This window comes from Chelmon rostratus, chromosome 7 (assembly GCF_017976325.1).
Source record: "Chelmon rostratus isolate fCheRos1 chromosome 7, fCheRos1.pri, whole genome shotgun sequence".
NCBI classification, from domain to species: domain Eukaryota; kingdom Metazoa; phylum Chordata; class Actinopteri; order Chaetodontiformes; family Chaetodontidae; genus Chelmon; species Chelmon rostratus.
The window spans coordinates 4,358,748-4,372,115 of NC_055664.1; the positions used below are offsets into that span (position 1 = coordinate 4,358,748).

The following is a 13,368-nucleotide window of genomic DNA, read 5'->3' on the forward strand; positions in this document are numbered from 1 at the left end:
AAAGCAAAGAACAACGCTGGACCGACAGGTGAAGCTATATTAAGACACAAGAGACTTGAGGACACAGAGGCTGACCAGATTGAAGCCGACAGGCACGAAAAAAAAAACAGCTGCCGTGACGAGAGGCCGACGTGTTAGTGTTAGAACCGGTTGTAGATAAAAGACTGCGGAGTGGAGACAAAACTGGAGACAGATATTTTAATGTCTGACGCTGAACGCTGAAATCAGCTGCTGCGGGACTTTTACCCATCAGTACAAAATAATAACACTAAACCAAACTCTCTCCAGCAACGTCTCTCTCAGGTCTGGGATATCCCGTCACTTCTCCACATTTGACATGATTTGTCTGAATAACTGTAAAGGCCTGCCGGCTTGCGCACAGTGAGAGGCGGTTGCTAGGCAACGTATGTGTTTACTTTCAGAGCCGCTGCGCAGTGAGAGCGGTGACAGGCTCACGTGACGACATCAAATCGTGACATCACTATTGACGTCACAATTGAATGTTTATTATTCTAACCATGGAAACTGGCTTTGATCTTTGTACAGTCTGGCTTTGATCTTGATTTGGCTTTGATCTATGTAAGTCTATAGCTTATATAGTATAATTTATAGAACACCAATTCTTAGATTCATCACAACACTACTAAAGTATTTAACGAGTTAATTATTCATATTGTAATGGAGAAAGACACAAAAGAAATGATGGAACCACATCAAGAAGAAGAAAAACGAATGTTTGGTGCTAAAGACATTCCAAACATTCGGAAGTTATTTCAAGAGGCAGATGTTGATGGAAGTGGAGCCTTAGACTTGGAGGAATTTTATGAAGTAATTCAGAAGCTATACGGTTCTGTGAGCAAAGAAGAAATCTTTGCCCTCCACATGAAGATCGACACAAACTGTGATAACACTGTGGACTTCGGCGAGTTACTGGCCTTCCTCTTAAAGAAAAACAAGGCTTCACAATGTATGGAATATAAAAACTCTGTCTTTCCAAAACCTTTTAAATCTTTGCCCGTTGATTGTAACAAAACAATCGTTAAGATGTTATTTCGTTCCTTCGACAAAGATATGCGACCCAGTTCAGCAGGACAAGTCAGGCCTTACAACAAAGGTCAGTACCTCTCCATCACCTCGACTGGCCTCCTGACCTTCTGGACTGATGGGTTCAAGGACAAATATACAGTGGAATTAACAAAAACAGAAAAAACACCTGTCTATTCACATGTTAAGAAAATGAATGTGACTGACATGGTGTACATGGACGAACTCAAAATGCTGGCTGTCTCCAATACTGGACGGGAACTGTTATTCTACACCTGCGAAGAGCTCCCTTCGTTTTTTAAAATAAGAGAGGCTTTAATTGTTGACCAAAAAGTGACTTGTATGAACTATTGGAGTGATGGCACTAAAGCCGTGTTTTCTTTTGGTGACGAGAAAGGATCTTTCTTTGTTTTCATTTCTTACAATATCATGGTCGGGGGCCTCTTCTGCAGAGACTGTTATGAGACTGTCTCTCTACGTGAATATCCCACAATTTATGTAGAGCATCTTTTAGAAAACTACTCCAAGAAAAGTTTTTCATGCCAGAAAGTCTCCATCTTTAATGATGAGTGCAGTCTGATCAAGTACTTTCCACCGCTTCAAGCACATGCCATCTGCAGCGTGTCATCCAAGAGCATGGTCCTCGCTGGTCTACCCAAGCCACCCAGAAACAACATCTCTACAAGCCTCTTTACAAGCAGAGGAAATATGGAGTTTTTCACCTGTGTTGACTACTCCTCTACGCTTGACCGTCTGGTGACTGGTGGTACAAATGGCCTATTGCATGTGTGGTTACCCAACAAAACTCTTTTTTTCGAGCACAAATTAAAAGGACATGTCTCACCCGTTACCCACATTATGTTCAATCCTAAGGACAAAGTGTTCGTCAGTTTGTCTAAGGACAGGAACGTACGTGTGTGGTCTGAGGATGGCTGGGTGTGTATCCAAAGCTTCCAGGTTGAAGGCATAGGACCAGCCCCAATCTCAGGTGTGTATTATAACACACACAACAATGAGTTACTCATGGCTAACTCAGATATATCCAAATGCATTGGAAGAGGAACGGATGTTTTTCATAGTACATTGACATCCCATGACCATCCCCTGTGCTGTGCTCTCTATCACAGCATTTACAAACAGGTCGTCTCTGTTTGCCAAAATGGTGTGGTGACAGTCTGGGATATCTTAACCGGAAAGGCTGTCATGGAGTTCAAGGTCTCTCCAGCTGAGCATATGGGGCACACTGCCATGTCATTTGATACAAGCCAGCGCAGACTAATCACTGTTTGTGATGGAGATGGCAAAGTGAAACTGTGGAACTTTAACAATGGAACAGAGCTTGCCAGTGTTCCTGTTACCGCGCCAAAGGAGGTGACAGGTATTGTCTGCATGGAGGAGAGGGTGTTTCTGGCTGGAAAGAAATCCAATATTATTTATGACCTGGACATCGATGGATTTGACCACAGATTTTTGAAGCATGATTTTTTAAATGACATTTCCTCAATGGATGCCCACGGAACTACTCTGCTTACTGCCTCCAGCAATGGAAATATTGTTGTCTGGGATGTGGAGACTGCCATGGCTATCTACTGGCTCAATACCCGAGAGAACCCTCGAATAGAATTTACGGGTAGACGAGATCTTGGCGTTGCAGGGATTCTGCCTGTTGAAAAGAGTCAAGAGAAAACGAAGGACACTGGGAAACGAAAAGGCCAGGCTCTTAAAAAAACCCCTACACATCTGACTCGGAATAAGAAAGTTGCGAATATCAGCCCTCCTATTATATGTCTGAAGACCAGGCAGGTCACTGGTGACACAGCCACACTGCTGACTTCTGCAGAGGGCTATATCTGTGCTTGGTCTGTTATTAGCAAGGGAGGTCTGTTAGTAAAGTTCAGGGCAGTGAATGATGAAGATGCAGTCATTACCAGCATGGCGACTGATGACAAAGAAGAGATATTAGTCACTGGGGATAGCACCGGAAGGATTTGTCTCTGGGACATTCAGAGATTTGGATTTAAAAGAAAGGCAGACAAAGGGCCAGTTGAGCATATAAAAGGGTGGTGTGTGTCATTGTGTCCACCTCCTCTGTTGAGTTCCTGGCAAGCTCACCATGAAGGGGTGGTAAGTATTCAGTGGAACTGTAAGTGTAAAAACATAATTACTGCGGGGTTGGACTGCAATGTTTGTCTATGGACAACCACAGGCCGCAACATAGGCATCTTCGGGAAAGACAAATGGGATGCTAAGCAACTGCTGGAGGAGTCTCCGAGCTCATCATCATCCAGATCAACACGACCAAACCTTGAGGACTTGGCCAACAAAATTGAAGCAAAATGGAATATACGAAAAGGAGCATTTGACGGCAAACAAGATCTCCAGCTTTATATGGATATTAAGAAAATTCAAGAGAAAGCAAGGAAAATGAAAGCCAAGATAAGGGCCCTATATAACAATTTTAAAGACCATCAGGATGAATATGAGCCAAAGTATGTGCACTTGCCACCCATCGATAAAGGGGCTGGACTCACACACAATCAGACCTATTTTAAGCCACACCCACCTAACGCCCCACTCATCAGACATGGCACTACAGGAAATACGTTAAAAAACCCTGTCCCACCAAACACGTTGCCAGGCAAGTGCAGGTCTGAGCAAACACCACAACGTGTGCACTTGCCACCCATCCATAAAGGGGCTGGACTCACATGCAATCAGACCCATTTTAAGCCACACCCACCTAACGCCCCACTCATCAGACATGGCACTACAGGAAATACGTTAAAAAACCCTGTCCCAACAAACACGTTGCCAGGCAAGTGCGGGTCTGAGCAAACACCACAACGTGTGCACTTGCCACCCATCCATGTGAGCCAGACGAGGTCCAAATTTGTACGCTACAAGACTCAGCAAGAAAATGCGTTAAAAGGATGTGTCCTCATACCACGTCCCCCAAGCAGGTTGCCAGACAAGCATTGGTCACTCACTAAACCACCCTGATAGGGTCCAGCTGTCCAACATTTCATCGACATAGACAATATTCTCCCCATGGATTCATCAAATTAGGACCAAAATGGAAGGATATTTTTGGGGTTTACTCCGAGTGCTTCGGTTTTTCCCACAATTCTACGGAATTCTAAAAATTTTTTTCATCTTCTTATAAATTTGAATCAAAATAAATATACTGAAAGCAACAATAAACAATGTGAAGTTCATGCACAGCTTTGGTTTCGTTTGAAATGCAAGACTGACTGTTCAGAGTCTTGCAATTTAATGTATATTTATCTACATAAATATCTATATTTACATTCATAAAATCAAAATTTTGGCTATCTAACAATAATGATAATAATAAACTTTATTCATATAGCACTTCAATTCATGCATAAATGCAACACAAACATAAAAACAAAAAACAATAAAGTGTGTGATGGAACAATAGAATCAAATACAATACAATGAAATACAATACAATAACATAACATGAAGTACAATTTTAAAACATGGATAAGACAAAGTATAGCAGTGTAAAAAGACACTTCAGAGGAAAGGGATGTTGAAAAGATGTGTCTTAAGATTTTGTTTAACAGCATCAACAGATTTAGAACCATAAAATCTATTATATGTATATATATATATATATATATATATATATATATATATATATATATATATATATATAGTTGTTTTTTTTTTCCTTGACCACTACCCAGTCTCCAGGCTGGATGTCGTGGAGTTGTGCTGTCTGTGTGTATTTTGGGAGTACTGGGAGACCATTTGGCTTTACCCAGAGATCAGACGCAAGTTTAGTACATCCTATTTTTCCAGAACGTTCAGCTCCTTCTTGAAGTAAAGAAGCATCTTTAAGGGAGGAAACATCATTTTGGACAAAAAAAAAAAACATTTGTAAAATGAGGGAGGCAGTAGAGAGGGCAGCTGCTCTCGCAGCTGCATCTGCATTTGCAATTCCTTGTGACTACGGATTGCTAAAATTTGTATGAGCCTGGCATTTAACTACCGCTAAAGAGGCTGGTAGAAGTAATGCAGATAAGAGGTTGATGATAAGAGTATTAAGGGCAATAGGCTTTCCTTATAGAGGTAAGGAAACCCTGGTGTTTCCATAATGTGTGAAAGTTATGACACACTTTAAATGCATATTGATAACTAGAAAATTCCCTCTGGGAAATTTTGAAAGGGACATGGGGCGTGTTTAAGCCGACAAAATTATCTACGTTTTAAAGTTTGAATGAAGTCTCTAGGAGAAACTATGGCGAAGCAGCGGACAATTGAAAAAGGCTGCAATTTGAGAAAACAGCAGATATCAGAGGTAGTCAGTCCCTGATTAATGAACTGGTCCCAGCTGTGTTTCTGTGGCTTTCTCCTTGTCTGTCTCTGTTGATCACCTCAGCTGTCTGTGTCTGCTTCTCTCCTCTGCTTCATGTCTCTGTTAACATGAATTAATGAACTGAATCAATAAACATGAATGGAGCTAATGCTAATGGAGCTAACAGAGCTAACACTAACGGAGCTAACAGCTAACGGTGCGAATAGAGCTAACGGCGCTAATGCTAACAGAGCTAACTGTGCTAACAGAGCTAATAGAGCTAACGGCGTTAACAAGGGAGCGAGGGGATGGGGTTTTCATTATGCATTTGTCTGTGTGTGTGTGTGTTTATGTATCTGTCATTGTGTGTGACTGCGTATGTGTGTGTGTTCGTCTGTTTGTGTGCGTGTGTCTGCTTGAACTACACAAGCAGCCCAACCAGCTCCGACATGGAGATGTGTCTGGTATATGTGTGTCTGAATGTGTGTGTGTGTGTGAGTGTGTAACTTCTGCCCCACCTGCTGATAATTACCTCTGCACCTCTCCCACTGTTTACCTGTTCCTGTTCAGTTTTGACGTGCTGTTTTTAATCACTTTTTAGCTGTTGGTTAGCCCTTTTTGTGTGTGCATTTGTGTGACTACTGTCTCAACCTCTTTGGCAAAGAGCTTTCTGAAGCTGAGTTTAACTGCTTGTTGGACGGAGATTGTTTTCAAACAATGCCCTTGTTTTGACTGAGCTCGTTAAGATAATCATTCTCAGGCTTGTTGTCCTGCAGATGTGTGTGCGTGGGTTCTTGACCAGTATGTGTGTAAATGACAGTTGCACCTGTTAACTCTTCCCTTGAAAAGCAGTTTTTTCGCTGTCGGTTTCTTCCGAACAACTTGCGATTGTGTCAAAACCGTAGCTGCTATCAAAAAACCGATTACACTGTGAGATGCGGACAAGTCTGGGCCAGATGTACGTGTGTTTTATGTCCAGATATTCTTTAGAAAAATGACAAAATGGTCGACTTAAAAAGACTCTGCGACTCAGAGAACAGGAGTTTGTATTGTATGCAGTGAGATTTGGGTTCGGCGAACCTCCCGAACTAAATCCTCTGGTGAGAGAACCGTACCTCGTATCAGAGTGTACTATAGATCATCGGACTCCCGAGACCTTCCTGAGTCCGACCATCTCCTCGTTTTATTCCTGAGACAACAACTTTTGGTTTTATGGCGAGCTAAAGACAGGAGGCATTTCTGCTTTGCTCACAAAACAGCTCTGAATTTTAACATGGGACTTAATGGGAGAGCAGGAGGGAGCTGGCTGCACAAAAAGCCTCACTATTTAAATTGAGTAAGTCTCTCGGCTTTTTCGAGGGCATCACACGAAAGAGGACAAGTTTGTCTACAAAAATATCCAAAATTATGTGTCTCCTATTCACCGTTTGGATTTTACGGCAATTTTAGAAAACAATTTCAGGCGATTTTTCACCGGCTGTCTCACTCTAAGTGATGACATCACCCACTGTAGGGGGGGAAATTCTGAGCATTTTTGTGAGAAACTTGATGGTCTTCAGATGGTCGTAGCTCGAAAACCGTAAGAGATATCAAAAAATGTGCCGGGTTCATTTTGAGCCGACAAAATTATCTACGTTTTAAAGTTTGAATGAAGTCTCTAGGAGAAAGTATGGCCGAGCAGCGGACAATTGAAAAAGGCTGAAATTTGAGGAAATTTCCCCATTCATTTCTTATGGGAAAGTCTTCGCAGTTTTTCGCGTCTTATGTCGGCCTTCGATGGTCATAGCTCGAAAACCGTAAGATTTATCAAAATGTGCCGAGGGTCATTTCGAGCCGACAAAATTATCTACGTTTTAAAGTTAGAATGAAGTCCCTAGGAGAAAGTATGGCGAAGCAGCGGACAATTGAAAAAGGCTGAAATTTAAGGAACTCCCCCATTCATTTCTTATGGGAAATTTATCGCAGTTTTTGGCCTCAAAGCTGCGGGACGAGTTAAGGGACGAAAATTTGGAGGAGGATGAAAAATAATAATAATAATAAGAAACGCGCGGGATAGTAATAAGTGACTCGGAGCGTGCCCCGTGTCCCTAATTAGTATAAGATGGAAGATGTTCCTAGAATAAAAGCACGAGTAAGTACAAACAATTCAGCTGAGCAGACAAATTTTGAGAAAGTCTGGCACTCTTAACTATATTATTTTCAGTACATATGGGATATGAAACACATGGAGAGCCATTAGACGGACTCCTCATGGCTGCACCATCTACAACAAACACAGAGTTAGGGATAGGAAGGGGCGTGTCAAATAGCGTGGCTTGTGGTTTAGGAACAGTGCCAACCACTTCCAGACAAGAATGTGGTGCTCCATCTTCAGCTTGCTTTAGTGTGACATTAGGCATGGTTAACAGAACATGTTGCCAATGTACTAGTCTAGTTTTTGAATGTAGGATTGAGGGAATGGACAGCATGTGGCAAGGGAACAGTCAGAGGACACATAGCTAATGTCAGCTGTGGGTAAAACTACTTCAGTAGCCGCTGTTACAGCTTCTAAACATGCTACCATCGCCCTTTCAGGCGTTGACAGTCATTTTGAATTGTGCCTTATTGGTCACTGTTTATCAACATGGGACTGAGTGAGGACTGCTGAAATGAAACCTTCACGTTCTAAAACAAATAGATTTAAATATTTAGACTGGAAAAAAGCTTGCTTTCACTCAGTGAAGGCTGTTTCTGCCTCAGGAGTCCAAGTCAAAAAGTCAGTCATGGCCAAATGTTTTCCCCCATGTGTGATGTCATACAGGGTTTGGGAGATCTCTGCAAAATTACAAATCCATGGACGGCAGTAGCCTGATAAGCCCAAAAAGGACATCATTTGTTTTTTAGTAAGTGGGTTTGGGACACCGAAAATTGCCTGGATACAGACTGGACCTAATTTACGACCCTCAGGCGTGATGATACGGCCAAGATATCACACTGATATGGCAACCCCTCTGTGTGACAGGTTCTCAGCTACAGCTATACAAAAGCTGGACTTGAAGAAAACCCGTGGGGCATGCAAGTGAAATCAAACCAGAACAGTGAGTCTGGATGAACAGGAATGCTAAAATATGCTTTGGCTAAAATCAGGAACACTTCCAACAACCATGCAGGCTGTGTGCAGGGAGGCAGGGCGATCTCCTCCACAGCAGGGCTCATAAACTCTCCTGTTTGGCATTCTGCAATCTAAAAAGCTACTTAAGCCACCCCCAAACTCACCCCTGTGCCAGATGATTTCTTTTGCTTCTCACGTTGTAACCTTGCTCTCGAGTGGTAACCCTGCAATCTCCTGCCTCACGTTTGCCTAGAATCATCTCTGAGAATTATTGATTTTGTTTGTTAGTTTTCCCGGTTGAGATTACTCCTGGACACTCTGTTTTTTTCTGCAATGGTGATTTTTGTGGTTCCTTTGTTATTTTTCCCGCTACGTTGATTTTCAGACATGAGAACCACCAGAGGGGAGGTTTTGTTAAGCTAAGCTAAGTTAGATTCAAATACATCTGGGTAGAGGGTTGTTTGTTGAATCAACACACATTGACCTTTCCAACTTTTGGGCAGGAAAGAAGAAGAATGGTAAATATGTTGGATAACATTCATTTTAATGGAACAGGCGCAGGTCATCATACATGAAAATAGGAGCACAGACATGCCAAACACACGTACATTACATTAGCCCATCTGACATTTACCCTTCCTGATTAAAGGAAAATCGTGAGGAGGGGACAAAGCAGGCAGGGGACAAAGCATTGTTCTGCATTAGTAAAACAGAGATCACAAATGAATGAAGTTGGCCTGTTTCTGCGTGTGTATAGGGGTTTCAGACGTATGTGGAGTTGGCATAACCATAACCGCAAACACTGTAATAAATTTTCCTGTAAAAAACAGTAAAGAACTGGCAGCTGAGTTGCCATTATGTTGCTGTAAAATTTACATAAATTTACTGTTACTCAATTAACAGTTTTGTCCTGTAAATAAAAAATACAGTGTAAACTGATATTTACTGTAAAATTACTTTCACTGTATTTTACAATTAAATGACTATATAGTTTGTATTATTTATACATTTCAATAATCCGTTAAAAATATGATTTCACACAGTAGAAAAGTCAATTTTGTAAGAAAAACATGTAACAAGACTGTCACTGACTTTAAGTATCACAAAATCTCATTTTGAACCTGGCCACAAGCATGGAAGGCAAACTGTAATAAAATTAACCTTTTGATATTTCAATCCTGTGAATAAAATGTAAGAGAAAATGCAGCTTCTTATTGCACTTTACTTTTATTTGAATGTTAACATGACATGTAAAAAACCTCACATGCATAACAGTTGTATACGTATAACGTGTAACAAATAGGCTAAATGGTAAATTGCACCTTACTTTTACTTGAGTGTAAATATGGCATTTAAAACTTCACATGCTGAACAAACTGCATGTTAAAAACAGTATTACATGTAAAAAATACATGTTAAAAACAGTACTACGAACATATAAAAGTAACAGTATTACAAACATACACTACTGTTTGTGTGGAAGTCCAAGAACATCGGCAGTAGAGCTACGGCTCACTTGAAGACACCAGGTTTCTCAATCCAGCCTGTAAGTAGCCAACTGATAACTGATTAATTGTGTCATGTGATGAATATGGGAGTATGCTTCTTACTATGATCACTGGGCAGTGGTGAAAACATCTCCTGCATCTGCAATATCAGAGAAATGTCAGAAAATTAATACAAATACAAATGAATGGGCAATTACAGTACACAATACAGAAAAACATTTATTCGCATGGGATAAGGGAAGTCCGTTTTTTACTCTTTACTTTACCGTAAAGGTATTCATGTCTGTAGTAACCATGAACGAATGTTGGTCAGTCTTACAGCCACCCGAATGCTTCTTGCAACATGTTAAAATCACTACATGTTTCTTCTGGAGCAGGATGCTCCCAGACCTTCTACAGGGGACTGGTTTACCAACATGTCACATTTTTCTCCTCTTATGAGTTTTCAGGTATGTATTTAGTAATCAAAAATGCAAATAAGAGAACAACTTAAGTACTACAAAACCAATCAAAATGTCAACAGTGTTAGTTTTGGACCCTGCACACTGTTTCAACTGGGTGTTAATTAGACAGAAGGTGCAGGTGGAGGTGAAGGTGAAGGTGTAAAAGTGCAGTGTGCAGTGGCTCATAGTTCTCACAGTCTCTCACTCAAGTGAGGGGCTGCTAGAGAGGTCAGGTCTGGGAGTGCAGACCTCATCCAAAATCTGCAAACAGTCATGAGGTTCACCATCAGCTGTAGCTGGGAAAAGAGTTGCTGGCTTAAGAACAAAGCAACATCAAAGAGTAATGTTTGGCGTGAGCAAAAGGGTTGTGTGGTGTCTTAACCAGTGCTGTGCAGAGAGGTGAGATGTTTTCTGTGTGTGCAGGGTGTGTGCAACTACATGAGGGACCACGAGGGTTAAATCACCATAGCCTACTCTGTCACGTGATGCGACCACAGCTTTCTCCGCTGCAGTGAGGCAGACACAGGTGGAGACCAGCTGCAACAGGATCAGGTTTGGTGGAGAAATAGGCAACTGGCCATGTTGTTGTGTCAAAACAGATGTCATATAGTCGTCTTTCTGGTCAACAAACTGAGTAAAAGGCTGGTGGGGTTTGGACAGACAGCAGTTTGCAAAGAAGATTTCAAGTCAGTAAATATCTTGTCAGTGATGACTTGTCGTGTGCACTGAGATTTTCACCATGAATCCTGGAGGAGGAGTGCCTCTCTCTCTGAGTAGGGATCCACTGTCTGCAGCATGACGTCTGTAGACTCTTATTTCTCATGTCTCCCCACCCTGTTTAGCTCACCTCACTTCCCTCCCTTTCTTCTTCACTCATTGGTTGCCTCTCACCTCATTCACCTGTGCACGCCCTACTTAAATCCTGCTCACCCATTCATTCAGTCTTTCACCACTTCACGGGGCGGCAGCACTGGTAAGGGCTGGCTTTGCACATTTAGCATTTTCATGAAGTTAAATTAGATCTTTGTTTATCCTTATCTTTATTTAAGAGAAGTTTAATGGACTTGATCATTTCTAATCCTTGGTTTGCTTTGTTTCAGAGACATCGGTCCATGTGTGTTTTTTGTTGTTGTGTGTTAACTGAAGACTTGAAAATAAATCAACATATTCTTGACTATAAGCATTTCTCCTGGCTCATGCATCCTTACTGATCATCCCCGTGATGATAATAATTTTTCCCTGAACCCTCCTCCTCCTTAACAACGTCACTCTAGAAAACTCATCTTTTCTTTCTTTGTTGTTGGATTTGGTGCAGACTGAACAGCTGTAACACACTTGGGAGAGATTTGCCCTCTGCTGTGATCAGATGTCCCAGAAAGTTGTGTTTGCAATGTTTTTGCAAATTGTAATTTCGACATGGGAATTATCTGCAAGATGTTAAAGAAGAGCTATTGTGTCAGTCTTGCGTGCCTCTTGTGTTGGACTGCAAATCATCAACATTCTGGAGCAGCACTGGACCAGAGTGTGAAGGTCGGCCCTGCTGGTTGTCCTGCAGTACTGTGGAACGTTCCAGGGGACTCAGAATAATAAACGTTCTGTGGGTCAACATCACACACTCTCATGGCTTTGCCAATGACACGTGAGGGGACGCTCCGTGAAAGGAAACAGAAACAGCAGCAACCTGCCTTGTCCAGTAAATACACGGCAACTCAACCTTACACTCTTCCTTTTCACCTGGCTGACCTCTGTCTCTGATCTTTTCCACACGAAGTGTTGGTCTTCTAACAGGAGAGTTTTCTGTGTGTGTGTGTGTGTGTGTGTGTGTATGTGTGTGAGTGTGTGTGAGTGAGGCATGTTTCTGAGCTTCCTGCACCAGCTGCCTATTTATAGAGCCAGATCTGACACCCACCACTGATATCCATACAGCAACATGTCTGAACTATATTTGACCATCAGCCCTGTATCTTCTCTCGAGATATAAATTCCTTTTTCTGAGGAGGTCAAATCTATGCCAAAATTAGATTAATCAGATCTCTACTGATCAAATTAATGGGGCAGAATGGCGACAATAAAAAAACAAAAAACTTAAAACTTGTGTCATAAGGACAAAGCAATTGCTGTATTTTTTCAAGCACCCATTGTTCTCATATACCTGCTGCTCATTTTTGTTTCAGATTTTTTTTCTATGATTGCTAAGTTTGTGGTCCCTGAGTCAAACAAAACATGGCGGCTTGCCCTGAAATCTGTAGTGCAAACTCAGGCATGGTTCTACATGCTTCATAATACAATTTAGAATATTCTCCCTCCTTTTGATCCCTCTCATTTTGCATAGCCTCATTGTGTGCAATTGCTGGTTTCACTCCAGTGGAGTGCGGGTCAGTGTTGGTGTTCTCAGGTTCATGACGTATAGGTTGGTCTGGTTGCAGCTGAGTTTGTGACTGCTGTTGGTGCGTCAGTCCGTCTGTTCCTCCTTTTTGTTTTCTTTCTTTGGAACAGTCTCTGGTTTCTTGCACCACGGATGAAACATCAATCAGTGGGTCTTTCACCACTTCTCTCTCGACCTACCTCCCCCCTCCACTGCCTGGAGGGGGAGGCAGAGGATTGGTCTCGAATCGTTATGTGCAATAACCTCTGTTCCTCTCTGATTACAAACATCCAAATCCACTACTGCTGGGCAAAAGACACTTTCTAGACACTTTCTATATCAAACTTACTGTACATAGGATACCATATTTTCTTATTTATTTATTTATTTATTTATTTTACATTTTTGAAATTCTTTTTGTGGTTTTTCACATTTGTAATTTATTGCTCCTTTTGTTCTTATTTGCACCTTTATTGTTCTTGTTCTTCCTAGTTGTTCTTCCCCCCCTTACCTTTACAGTACAGGTAAATTATTTGCATAAAAATGACATATAGGAAGTGGTTGCATGCAATGCTTAAATCCAAATAGTTAGA

General features: G+C 41.5%; 1 protein-coding gene across 1 annotated transcript; it reads left to right on the plus strand.

The window, feature by feature from the left end:
- The first annotated feature begins 732 nt into the window (after positions 1 to 732).
- LOC121609135 (WD repeat-containing protein on Y chromosome-like) lies at positions 733 to 4,044 on the plus strand. The gene has a single exon (XM_041940693.1). It carries the CDS (start codon positions 733 to 735, stop codon positions 4,042 to 4,044), a length of 3,312 nt encoding a protein of 1,103 aa, XP_041796627.1.
- Positions 4,045 to 13,368: the final 9,324 nt, after the last annotated feature.